Here is a 13,260-nt window from a genome sequence, read left to right on the forward strand (position 1 = left end):
CAGGATTCCACATGGATAATTCCACACAGGAGTGTGCCAGTGCACATACAATCACAGGACAAATGAAAACACTGACATGCAAACCCACTCAGAATCCCATTGATCGATCACATTGGGTCACAAAATACTGGTTTTCTAAGAATCATAAAAAACAATTATTTCAAATAATAATGGATATAGTTCAGCATCGATCTTCAGTCAAGTAGACTCCCTATATCATAGAAAGGGCCTGAAAGTTTATAAAATTCTTTAACACTTAAAATAATAATTTTTTAAAGGCAGGCATGGTGGTACATGCCTGTAGTCCCAGCACTTGGAAGGTGGAAGCAGAAGGATTGGGAGTTCAAAGTCATTGTCAACTATATACTGAATCCAAGGCCAGGCTGGCCACATGAGAACTTGTTTCAAAAATAAACACTTTACAAATGTTAGTCATTTTGGACATGAAACAGGATACCACACAGGCAGTGCTCTAGAGAGGCCTCCTACTCCAGGCTCTCAGGTCAAGTAGGACATGCACTCCAGATGTCCAGAAAGTGAGACAGAGCTGGCAGGCTTTGGTGGCAGGCGGGAACTAGGAGACTGTGGTCCTCTCTCTCCATTATCACCTGAAAAGAAAAGGAAAAGCCAGAGTCAGATTTCATACATGTCTCTACGCAGTAAGCCCTCACTCCTTGGTGCCGCACCGAATCAGTGATTTGTCACTGAAACCAGAAGCAAACACCCCCCCATATCTCTGATCTTGGCTATACCGTTTCTCAGTCAGGGTCACCACTATTTCTGTCAATCCTGAGGTCTACATATAGGATTCTCCCCATATCAGAGATGTGCTGTCTCTTCACACCCCTCCCCATATTTTCTGACCCAGCCTGCATCACCCGCTCTGCCAGACCTCTGTGAGAAGCTAGGTCTCCAGCTTCCTTCACTGTCCTTTGTTCTTGGATGTCCACCACCCAAAGTGGCTTCCCACTAACACACTTCATCAGGGTCTTTGTTTAGGCTTCTCATCGGGGCTCAGCCTTCCCGTCCAGCCTCCCCAACTATGCCATTTCCCTCTGAGCAGTGACCACATGGAGCAGTGAGCGTGTCGGGAAACATTCCAACTGGAAAGCATCCAAGCTACAAGGGAAACCCTTGAAGATGTCGGCATGATCTTGTTCCATTGCAGACCCTTATCCTCCATGCATGTCCTCCCAGTCTTCCTCAGTCTCCAGTGGACAGAAGATATTGCCATGGGCTGTGACATATTACACCTAGTTCTATTCCTTCCCTTGACATGCCCTTGAAGGCGCCCAATAAGACTTGGCCACCTTGGACGGGGGCTCAGTCTACAGGGGCCTTTTGTAGTCGCCTTGGTGCTGGTGGTTTTGTTTTTACTTCAGGTCCTGCCCATTTGCTGTTGAGCGAAAACACTTCAGAACTGGGGATTCACCGAGAAGACCCTGATTTCCATCTCTCACGTTGGACTGAGCATCTGAAATGTCTGACCCAAGAGGTCCAATATCCAGATTTCCAGGGATTACCACAACCAGTTCACCACAACCCTTCCAATTTCCCAACGTCCCCTACCCCATGCTCCATCTTGGAGAAGACAGCTACCTGGCATGCTGCCACGATGTTGCAGAGAGGCAGAAACGCAAGGATCCTTAGAAGAGTTTTTCAGGGCCAACAGGGCCTCTGCAGCCTCCAGCGTCCTCTGCCACTCTAAGAGAGCAACAACAGAATCCTGCTTGGTGGCATTAGGGACCTGCAAAGGAAATGGCGTCAGATAATGGCATCTGAGAAACCACACCTCCTCCCACTAACACAGGTGCCCCTTTAAGTGCCCAGTTCCCTCCAGCACCCACTCCCACCCTAGGCTTTTTTGCTCTTCCCATTCACTAAGCTCATTCCCTCCCAGGGACCTGGACGCCACTACTTTGCCAGGACCTGTGGCTGCAGAAGAAGAGGGCCAGGGGTAGCACTGTGTTGCAGGGTCACACTTGAAAATCTAGAAAAAAGGAGAGGAGAGGCCAGGGAATGAAACCCTCTAATGGAAACCTACTACTAGAAGACTTGGCGCACCAGGGGTTTTCAAACCAGGCTGGGGAAATCTGAACGACTCCAAGATGTTTGTCCTTTTCAACCAGAAACCTTCTTGGCCTGTTTCCTTTAAAAACTTCTATATTTTTCTTGAAATACTAATTGCTACCAGATCTTTCTTTCCTGTGCTGCAATGAATATGACAAAGAACCCAAAGACACTATGCTCTAATCTGCAAAGCAGCCAGAAAGATGGGAGCCCCTCCTTTTTCAGGTACTGGCTCTTGCTTCCATTTTGCCCAGTCCCCAGTGGTTATGAAGTGATGAGTCAGTCTCTGTTCAAATGGTGTCTAAAAGACAGGGAGCGTGACAAATGCCAATACCTCCTGTGACTGTATGAGCAGATCTGCGTCTCTGGAATGCTATATGACTCATAATGGAGTCCCAGCTAACTGGAGACTCTCTAATTTGGCATCAAAGCCCAGGGAGATGGCTGGTTCCTGCCCTTTGTCTGCAGACACACTGCCTGGCAATACTGCCCCTATATACCCACACATGAAAAGGGCTGCATGGCATTTGGATTCCTTGGACAGTAACTCAATATGACCTTAGCTGATTGGGTAATGTAAGCAAATATGCCAGTGACCCTAAACATTGAACCAGATCTGCACCTTGATGCTGGTCTCTGGAGGGAGTCTGTTTCCCAGGAAGCTCTGTGACTCTGTCTTTCTCCCCTCTCCCCCACTGAGATGCAAATGAAAGGGGAACCCACAATGAAGGACAAGCCAGGCCTTTCTCTAGGAAGTCTTCTCTATTGCCTTTAGCACTCCTTTAGGCCTCTATAGCACTCCCCATCATGACCCCAAATTCCAACCGAATCTTCTCTCACATCCATCTGTTGTGATATGGAACAACAGCCCAGGCTCACTGAGGGCTTACTATGTGGTACACCTTCTTCTACTTCTCTTGTCAATGTCATAAACGTAGCCTGTTTTCCCGGAGTGGCTACCGGAAAACATGGACTTGGAAAGATGAAATCACTCATTGAAACCCTCAAGATTAGGAATTCTCAAGGCCAAGTGCCCTCTCTTCACTCCTCCTTCTGAGATGATGCCTCCTCCTCCTCCTCACCTCCTCTTCTCCTATTACATTTCTTCTTCCTTCTCCTCTTTGTCCTTTCTCATTTGCCTATCTCCCATGGCACCAACCACAGTGCTGAACATGGAGTAACAAAGATACAGCTGGCTTTAGGGCCGTATTCAACTCACCTTTTGAACCTGACAGATGGATCACGAGGTGCCCGGGAAAAAGAAATCGTTGGTTGCTGCTCCAATTTCACTGGAACATTGGGCAGAATTGCCCATTCTCTCTGCTGGCTAGGCGCATGAGTTCCCCGAGAACTTCCCTGCTGGAGTAGAGACAATAGTAGGAATTTGGGTACCCGGCCTACCATGAAAAGAGGAGAGATGAGCATGTTGTCGGATGACTACAGCAACTCAGAATGTCAGAACTTGAAGCCCTTGAAGATCATCGAGGCTTACCTTTAATTTTAATTTTCAGTTCACACTAAAATCCAGGAAGATGCAGTTAAACCTGAGCTCACATGGTAAATCACGGCCGATGTGGGGATGGAACACATGACGTTAGGACACAGTACAAGGGGTCAGGGGGAGCTTCTGGAAGAACCTCCCATAAGCACCAGAGTCTCCTTACCTCCTGTGGAACTTTGTGGGACCTGGCCTCACTCTTGTGCACAGTGCTCTCCTGTCCATCTGTAAAACACCAGGCACAGCTTACATAAGCCTCACTGACACCATCCTTCCAAATATTACAGCCCCATTTGGAGGCCTTGCCATACTATGCCTCTTTCCCAACTCTGGGGTTCCTTTCTTTTTCTAGTGAATGGCCGCTGTGGAGCCTGATGCAGGAGGGGCAGGAGAACACTCTGGGCTAAGTAGCAAGACAGTGTCTCAAAGAAACAAGCTTACCACTCGGCAACAAATGTCTACCTACATAAAATATAAGCAAGGGATGTGGACATGTCTCCAAAGCATTTAATTCCTAACACTGGTTTGATGAGCGATTACCAACGGTCCCACTGCAATCTCAAGACAGGGATGCTGACAGAATTGCTCATGTTCCCTCCACCTAAATTCAGGTTCCTTCGCTAACCAAAGACACTCACTGCGGCTTTCTGCTACACCAGCCAGCTTCTTGCCATGCTTGTAGAATTTAGGGGCAACAGCCATATTCTTTATCATTCCTTGATCCAGGTGCCTCTTCAGCCCTGTCCTCTGCTCTTTCTTTGAGGCGCTCACAGCAGGCAAGGGCCCATGCTGTTCCCTAGTGAAGGATTGAAGGAACCAGGTTAGCAATGTGGAAAAGGCCTGATCCTAACCTTGCCGACATGACACTCACAAGAAGGCAGTGCCCTGTGACATCTGCGGCGTGGAAGAGGCAGAAATGCTGTTTATCCCTGCTTTGGGTAGTGATGCAGTGCTTGTAGAAGCTGTACGAGTGGCCTATAGGCCTTCTGAAGGAAAATTCTTTCCCCCGGGGAGCTCCAGTCTCATGCCCACTGTTACATGTGGAGTCAGAAAAGCAGCGGGGTACAGCAGGTATGAGTTATGTTGCATGGCTTTAGGGTCAGGAGTGGGGGTGAGAGTAGCACCTGGGTCCCCCATCTCCAGGTTACTTACTCTGTCCTTAGAAAACTACAGCTTCAGTAACTGGGACTTTTCTCTCTATTGTGCTCACTGTTGGAGTAAGCTTTCACTTCCTCCTTTCCCTATGGCTTTCTCAATTTCCACCTAGGCCTTCTTATATAGTCCCCTTCCCAAAGTCCCACATGCACGAAGCTCTTCACGGTCTCACAGATGTTCAACCTGATCATGAGATTTTCTGTTTATCTTCTCTTCTCACAATCCATTTTCAGGCCCAGACAGTCCTGCATCTTCAACAATCACTACACTCCATCCATTCTGTCGCATCATTAATTGTCTTCCTCATGGCCTTCATTCTTTCACTTCCGGCCTGGGATTTTATGTCCCATGCTCTCAGACAGGAGTCTCATGAATGCCTTCTTTCCCTTAACTTTCCATTAAGGTTGTTTGCACACTTAACCTCAATCTTGATTACCACCTGGATCCCCCTTTACACTGACTGTCCTCTTGCTTCTCATAAGGAATCACATTAGGCTACTCAAGAGGGTGAGGCAGGGGGATCAGAAGTTCCATACCATTCTGGGTTAACTAGGGGACATATCTCAAAACAAAAAAAGGTATCATTCCACAATACAAAACGTACATGAGATGTAAGCAAAGGACAGAAATGGACAAATCTCTAAAGCATACAAATGGCCAAGTGAAATATGAGCAAGGAGGTCAAGAGCACGATGGGGACACCCACTGAAATAGTTTACCTCAGATAATGGGAGCTCACCAACTCCAGCCAGACAGGGAAGGAGCCAGATTACTACCATACTAGACCCTCTGAATGTGGGTGACACCAGGATTTATCCCTACAGCTTGTACTGGCTTTTTGGGAGCCCATTCTCTTTGGATGGATACCTTGCTCAGCCTAGATAGAGTGGGAATGTCCTTGGACCTACCCAAAAGCAATGTGCCCTGAATCCTCTGAGAATTGCGGGGTGGGGGTGTGCAGTAGGTGATAAGGTGGAGGGAATGGAAGAAAGGGAAGGATTGGAAATTGGGATTGGTATCTAAGTGAAAAAAGACAGTTTGTGTTTGAAAAAACAATACAACTAAAAATAGTAAGTGGTCCTAAACTTGAGCGAGAGTGAAGTGGATATGGGAGGAATTTAGGTGGAGAGGTAGGGGTGAAAATGATGTAGCCAAACTACTTGATGTGGAATTCCCCTCTGTATGCTGTGAATACCATTGGTTAGTAAGGCAACTGGCTTGGCCTGATAGGGCAGAGTAGAGCAAGGCAGGGAATATTAAACTGAATAATTTTTAATAACAAGTCTTATGGTTGGACTCAGGAGATGGCTCATCAAGTGAACATGCTTGCCATACAAGCCTGACAACCTGAGTTTGATCCCCCTGGGCCCAGATAAAGGCCTGATGAGGTGTCCTGGAAGAGAAATCCCAGAACACTTGTGGTGAGATGGAAAGCGGCCCTGGAAGCTTCCTTTCTGCTAGCTAGCATTTACAGTACTAGAAGGTACTATGCAGGCCGCTGAGAGAAAGATCTCCTCAATGTTCTTACCTAGCTGTGAACCCTGTGAACTGCAGAAATGACCACCATAGCAATATATGTCCCTGGGTACGATAGTAAAAATGTGTTACTGGGAGAAACTGCTTTCTGGTTCGATTTAAGGCCTGCAAATCTGGCCAAGAATCCATGGTTGGGGAGCTCAAGGTCCCAAGGTAAATCTACTAAAATTATTTTACTGACTTGACATAGTAGGCCTTATTCTTTAAATTTGTATATTTCAACCCATAGATTAGTGCATCTCCCAGACCCCGTCAGAGAATTGTCTGTCTTTGAACAGTGAATGGCGATTAACTAAGAAACCTGTAACCATGCACCGTGTAGAGAACAAGTGATTATGGGATGCTACGTCACAAATGGGACATCTATGTCATACACAGCCCCAAGGCTATCCCTGGAAGAGGGGGAGGAAACATAAGACTCAGTGGTGGAGGAGGACAAGAATGAAATAATGTCGTCAGGACATGCCAGGACTGCTGCGTCCATGAACTCACAGCAGCTGTGGCTGCCCACGCAAGACCTGCACAAAAGGAAGTCAACATTTGACTATGAGGCAGGAAGGAGTTCACGAGCACTCACCTATAACTGAGGTGTTATGGAGGTTTTGATGGCTTCTGGGGAAGGAAGAGTCAGGATTACTTTTAAGGCTGTGGCTACTGGTAAGGTGACCAAGCTCGGGTAGATGGCCCTATCCCCAGAAGTTTTGGGAGAGCACAAACTGGAGCCAATGGGTTATGAAAACAAACAAACAAAAGGATAGTACTAGAGAGATGGCTCAGCAGTTACGAGTGTGCACTGCTTTTGTAGAAGACCCAAGTTCAAATCCCAGCATTCACAACAGGAGGAAATTGTTCATAATCTCTAACTCCATCTACAGAGGATCCAACATCCTCTTCTGGCCTTCTTGGGCATCAGCAGACACATGCAAAAGGCCCCATGTACATATTATATTAATAGAAAATCTAACAAAATAAAAGGTAAGAACTTGGGGAGGTAGGGGTGGGCTTGGGAAGAGTTAAGGGGAGGAGTTGAGGGTAAATGTGATCAAAACACATTATATGAAATTCTCAAAGTATTAATAAAAGTATTAAAAATATAAAGCAGCACAAGAAGTATTACAGACAAGTATTTCTCATGAACATAGATGCAAACCTCTCATGAAATGTTAGCAGTTTGAATCAGTGTATGAAAAAACATTCATTAACAAGCACAGTTTACTCTAGGAATGCAAGACCATTTTACTATTAATTTTTCTTGGCTTTAATTACTTCTGTGTGTGTGCATATTCTACCTGTCTGTATGTATGTGCACCATTTGCCTGGTGTCCTCGGAGGTCAGATGAGGGCACCAGATTCCCTGGAAGTGGAGTTCCAGGTGGTTATGAGCCACTATGTGGGTTCTGGGAGTTGAACCCAGATTCTCTGCTGGAGTAACAAGTGCCCATAACTACTGAGCCATCACTCCAGTCCCTAGTTTGACACTTAAATACCACAAATAAAGCTAGCCTGGTGGTGCATTCCTGTAATATTATTACCACAAAAGAAGCTGCAGCAAGTGGAACACCAAAGGTTGGAGGCCAGACTGGGCTACACTGTGAATTCCAGCACTTCGTCTCCTACAGAGTAAGACTGTATATAAAAAGAAAGGGCAGGAAAAGAAATCCATGAATGAATTTTACTGTATTAGTGGGATAAGAGAGGAGTGGTCACCAAGATGTGTGTCAGAAAGCGGATGTGATTATCTGAAAACTCCAGTGATAAAAAAAATCAAAAAGAAGGTATGCTAATTTAGGAACAAAGGGGAATATTCTTAATCCCATAATATCTATCTGAGATGTCTCCAGCTAATTCCTTGGGCAGCTGAGGATAGGGAGCCTGAAATGGCCCGATCCAATGGCCATACTGATGAATATCTTGCACATCACCATAGAACCTTCATCTAGCGATGGATGGAGATAGAGACGGAGACCCACATTGGAGCACTGGACTGAGCTCCCAAGGTCCAAATGAGGAACAGAAGGAGGGAGAACATGAGCAAGGAAGTCAGGACTGAGAGGGGTGCACCCACCCACTGAGACAGTGGGGCTGATCTATTGGGAGCTCACCAAGGCCAGCTGGACTGGGACTGAAAAAGCATGGGATAAAACCAGACTCTCTGAACATGGCAGACAATGAGGGCTGATGAGAAGTCAAGGACAATGGCACTGGGTTTTGATCCTACTGCATGTACTGGCTTTGTGGGAGCCTAGTCTGTTTGGAGGTTCACCTTCATAGATGTGGATGGAGTGGGGAGGACCTTGGACTTCCCACAGGTCAGGGAACCCTGACTGCTCTTTGAACTGGAGAGTGGGGGAGGGAGATGGGAGGAGCAGGAGGGAAATGGGAGGAAGAGAGGAGGTGGAAATTTTTAATTAAATAATAAAAATAATTAAATTAAAATAAAAAAAACCAAAGGAAAAACAAAGTCTACAGGAAATGTTTCATGGTGAAATGGTAAATACACTTCTACTAATTTTTATGATTTCACACAAAATAATGGGCCTTATGACATTTTCACAATGGTATACTACACTTTGCTCACATTGACCCCCATTACCTTCTGCTGTTCCCTGTCCATTGAGTCCCCTTCATCCACATAGAAAGGATCCCTTGTACTTCCATGTCCGGCATACTCACCCTTATCACATTTACAGTGAAGGGTGGATTCCTCACATGCAAAAACATATGACACCTATCTTTATTTTTCTCTATTACCCTCTTTTCACTCCCTTGGCTTTCACTTCTTCCCTCAAATGCTCTCACTTCTACCTTGATGTACGGTCTAGGTTGTATTGTCACAGAAAACACGTGATAACGGAAAGACAGAAATTTCCAGTCAATATTTAAGAAATGTGGCAGAATGTTGCTCCAGATCCTCACCACATGCACCCAGCATCATTCTTTAAGCCATAGCTGGTTCAGTCAGGCACGGAATGTAGACAGAGGCACGGAGATTCAAAACGAAAAGGGAGAAACTTGAGGGAGGGGCAATCTGGGAGAAGTGGAGGTTGGGAAGGAACGTGATAACTGTGTGAAATTTTCAAAGAATACTTTAAAACTATTTCCAGACCCCAGGAAAAGTCATCACCTGGTGGTTGGAAACGGTTTTGGCAAAGCTAAAATATAAACTAGTATGAAAACAACAATAAACTACAAACAAATACACCATAAGGGAATTTTTTAAATGAAAATAACATTAAAATAAATGAAATATCTGTGAAGAATATAGGCACAAGCACTGGAATATTTGTTTACAGAAAACTATTAAAATCTTGTTAATAGAAATTAAAATAAACTATGCTATGCTCACTGTTTAAAGCACTCAAAAGCTTTCCACTCTCTGTAATCATCAACAAAAGGAAAAGTTATTGCTCAAAGTTCTATAGCAGTGCTTACAACACAAAAGGGCCAAGGACATTTGGAAGAGGACAACGATGGAGAATGTCTGAACCCAGGAATTTCACTATCATGCTCCAACACGGAGGTAAGCACCACAGCACGGAGTCACCTTAGGACACACACACCAGTGAGATCAGAGGCAGGTCACAGACAGCACTACAAAGGCTCCACGATAATTCTATTAGGAAATGGGACAGAAAAAGTGGATACCCTGAGGGGAAAAAAGTAAAGATCGATGGCTCCAACAGATTCCAAGATGTAACCCAAAGTGAATCTCGATTCTAAGAGTAAACTGCTAACCTTTAATACCTACGACCTGAGGACTGTCCTGCACATTGTACACGCTCTGCAGTCCCCAAATACTTTCCATCATTCACCAGAAGCAGACACTCAGATATGCGGGTAACCTGCACACAGCAAACACATCAGAGAGAAGAAGTAGGGTCCAGGCCTTCCTGCCTCAGAGCGCCATGCCCAGACCTTGTTCTCGAATTTTATGAATGATTTGGACCATGCACCAAGAGAGCGCCATGAGAAACCTCACAGTCCTAACTAAACGGGGCAACCACAGACAGGCCTCAGGAGCACTTTTGTCAGTGGAAACCCCACGCACAGGGAACTCACCATGTACCCGAAGACCTCGGCATTTTCAGTTCAGCCTGCAGAACTTCATTCAGGCTGCTGAGCTGGCCAGAGTGAAGGTGAAATGCAGAGGAAGAAACAGAAAGTTCTGGGGGCGGGAGTTAGGACGAAGGCCATGCACCAGAAATGTATCTACTGGTTGAGCACAATGTACTGAACTGAAAGCAGGGAGGAATCATGGGCAGGAACAATGGGGCTTAGTGCTGTGGAGGAGTGGAGATTAGGGCTATGCAGGGGGCAGGTCTCAGTTCCACAGCCAGCACAGCGGGGACCTCAGGAGAACTGTGGATAAATGTCCTGAGTGGGGCGTCACTCTCTAGGAAGATGATATTCTTTCCCTTCTTTCCACACCCTGGGCAGGTGAGTTTCATGTTCATGTGCTCTGGAACATCCTCCAGGGATAACGGGGTTCATCAGGTCAGGGCACCCAACTTCTCCATCCTCAGCACCTCAACCAGTAGTGCAGATACACATCGCAGTTCCCACATGAGGTAATGAACAGCAGTCATGCGGGACCGCAAACATGAGGTCTCAACTCTCTTTTTCAGACTGTGAGAAACCCACAACAATACTTCCAGGAAGGTATTGTCTTTGCTCACAACATGAAGAACTCATCCAATGGCCCAAGGGGAACTGGGAAGGCTGCTTCTCCGAGAAGGCCCTGGAAGGGTCGGTTCCAGAGAGCCCTGGCACGAGTGTCCAAGTTCTTCAGGTGAGGGCTCTGAGCCAGCCTGCCTCTTACCACTCACAGCAAGCTGCAATGACTCTCTCCCTCTCCCCTAGAGAACACCCCAGCCCTCCTCTCCATTCCCACAGGGCTTCTGAGGGTCCACTTGTCTCTCTGTGTCCTTCTCAGGAGAGGCCGCCAGACAGAAAAAGGCAGGGTCCACTGGGGTCCGAGAACGGGGCCATGGCCTTAGCTGCCCACGCCCTTGCCCTCCTGAGAATCTTGTTCAGTATGGTTGAAATAAAGGCCATCATGCTTTACAATGTTTTGGCTTCATTATATTTTATTTATTTTTCGTACTGACATCAACTTAAGATGTGCTGGGAGATGATGTCTTGGTGATGGGGGTGGGATGTCTTGGAGGGGAGAGCAAGTGTCTTTCTGAGTTCTCTAAGGACATCAGGTCCCCCTCTGAGGCAATGACACTTGCTCCCGTCTTTGAAGCAAAGCAGTCTCACTCAAAACTGTTTCTTTCTCACAGCTGGCACCTCTGACCCCCATATTCCATACACCCAGGAGGAGCAGCTTGCAGGCCTCTCCCCTTGTAGTCTATGCAGACTTCATAGCTGACAAGTCTGGAGCAGAGACTATGGGGAGGGACGCATACACAAAGAATATGTGGAGCCCCTAAAAGGGCTTTAGATTTGTGCTCAAAACACCACCCAAGCGCCCACAGCTCCTCGAGATAAGACAGGGGCCAAAAAACAGCCTTGTTTGTCTCTACTACGCAAGGGCACTCTCCACGTTATGAGGGTTTCTTGTCTTCCTAGGGCGACCCTGAAAGGTCCTGAAACATTTATCCCAGGGCAAGGCTGCATTGAGGATAAAACACAACTCATCTTTAACCTTAGGCAGTTTTACTGACCTATACAATGTATTTTCACTACAGGAAGACTTAAATAGGACACAGAAAACACAAATACCCCTTCCCTTTCAAATGACAGTCTCCTGTATGCTTCAAACTAATGGAGTAAAAAAAAATGCTTGACCAGGACCAGTTGTGAGAAACCATTGTCCTTCCTTGCTGAGAAGGGGTGAGTCCTTCCTTGCTGAGAGAAGGAAGGGCTTCTCAGAGGCCAGAAAGTGGACAGGGAGACAACAGAATTTCAAGCCTCAAGCCTTCTTCTCTACTTTTGTAGGACAGCCAGCATGGGACCCACACATAGAGAATACTTGGAGTTTGTATTGGTTATATTTTTCATTGCTTTCAAAAATAGCTCACAGAAAGAATATATTTTAGCTCACAGATGAAAAGGGTCTAATCCAGGCTGGAGGTTAATGTGGAAGATTTCACATTGGCAGGAGCAGGCAGCCGAGACTCCACAACTGGGAAAAAACAGAATGCATGGAGGAGGAGACACTGGAAATTGCTTTTTCACTTTTATTCGACCCTGGAACCCAGTCCATGTATCAATGCAGTCCACACTCCCGGGCAGTCACTCTCTCCACAGATAAATGTTTCTGGGAACATCCTCCCAGACATCCCCGGAGTTGTGTCTCCCGGTTGGTTCCAAATCCAGTCAAATCGACATCACAGAATCACCATCACCAAGTAGCTAATTCCACTGTGATCAATGTCTTAGAAGTGATCTTTCTGTGGCAGGTCTGATGGGCTGAGCATCATCTCCCCCCACAAGTCCTCTGTCTACTGACTTTGTTCCTGTGATATTGGTTTCTATTAACCCCGTAGACTTAAAGCAAGCTGGGGAGAAGGGGTTTGTTTCAGCATACGTCTTAGGTTCCTAGAATTGATTGAAGACAGACAGAAACTCAAGGCGGGAACTGAAGCAGAGGCCATAGAAAAGGCTGCTTGCTGCCGAGCTTTTATGGTTTTCTCGGGCTACTTTCTTTACTCTGCTTACATAGCACAGGATCCCTTGCCCATGGATGGCACAGCCCCAGATGACTGGGTCCTCTGCCAGCAAGTGTTCATCAAGGAGACCTGCACGCCAGTCTGATGGAAGGATTTCCTCCACTGCGGTTCCCTCTTCGCAGATGACCCCCGTTCGTGTCAAGTAGATCCAAACTCAGCTGAGAATGTGAGCTCTGTGTCACAACTTCTCCAGTCTTAGCCGAACCTCAGGAACAGGCTCGGCCCTTCCAACCCAAAAGAGAATTAGAAGTCTACCTTCCAAGAGAAAGAAAGTCTGCCCAGAGGTTATGCCTTCTGAGTTTGTCAACCTCTCCATGTCCATGT

General features: G+C 46.4%; 1 protein-coding gene across 1 annotated transcript in view; it reads right to left on the reverse strand.

Moving 5' to 3' along the window:
* Positions 1-498: 498 nt before the first annotated feature.
* The window catches only part of LOC130868466 (doublesex- and mab-3-related transcription factor C1-like), a 177,998-nt gene continuing 165,236 nt past the window's right edge, over positions 499-13,260 (reverse strand). Inside the window, exons 2-7 of the mRNA XM_057760682.1 lie at positions 4,207-4,364; positions 3,735-3,793; positions 3,290-3,429; positions 1,930-1,990; positions 1,600-1,747; positions 499-608 (exon numbers count right to left, since the gene is read on the reverse strand). Coding sequence (XP_057616665.1) covers positions 499-608; positions 1,600-1,747; positions 1,930-1,990; positions 3,290-3,429; positions 3,735-3,793; positions 4,207-4,282 — 594 coding nt within the window. The 5' untranslated portion in view covers positions 4,283-4,364. The remainder of the gene's footprint in view (positions 609-1,599; positions 1,748-1,929; positions 1,991-3,289; positions 3,430-3,734; positions 3,794-4,206; positions 4,365-13,260) is intronic.

This window comes from Chionomys nivalis, chromosome X (genome assembly GCF_950005125.1).
Source record: "Chionomys nivalis chromosome X, mChiNiv1.1, whole genome shotgun sequence".
Classification (NCBI taxonomy): Eukaryota; Metazoa; Chordata; class Mammalia; order Rodentia; family Cricetidae; genus Chionomys; species Chionomys nivalis.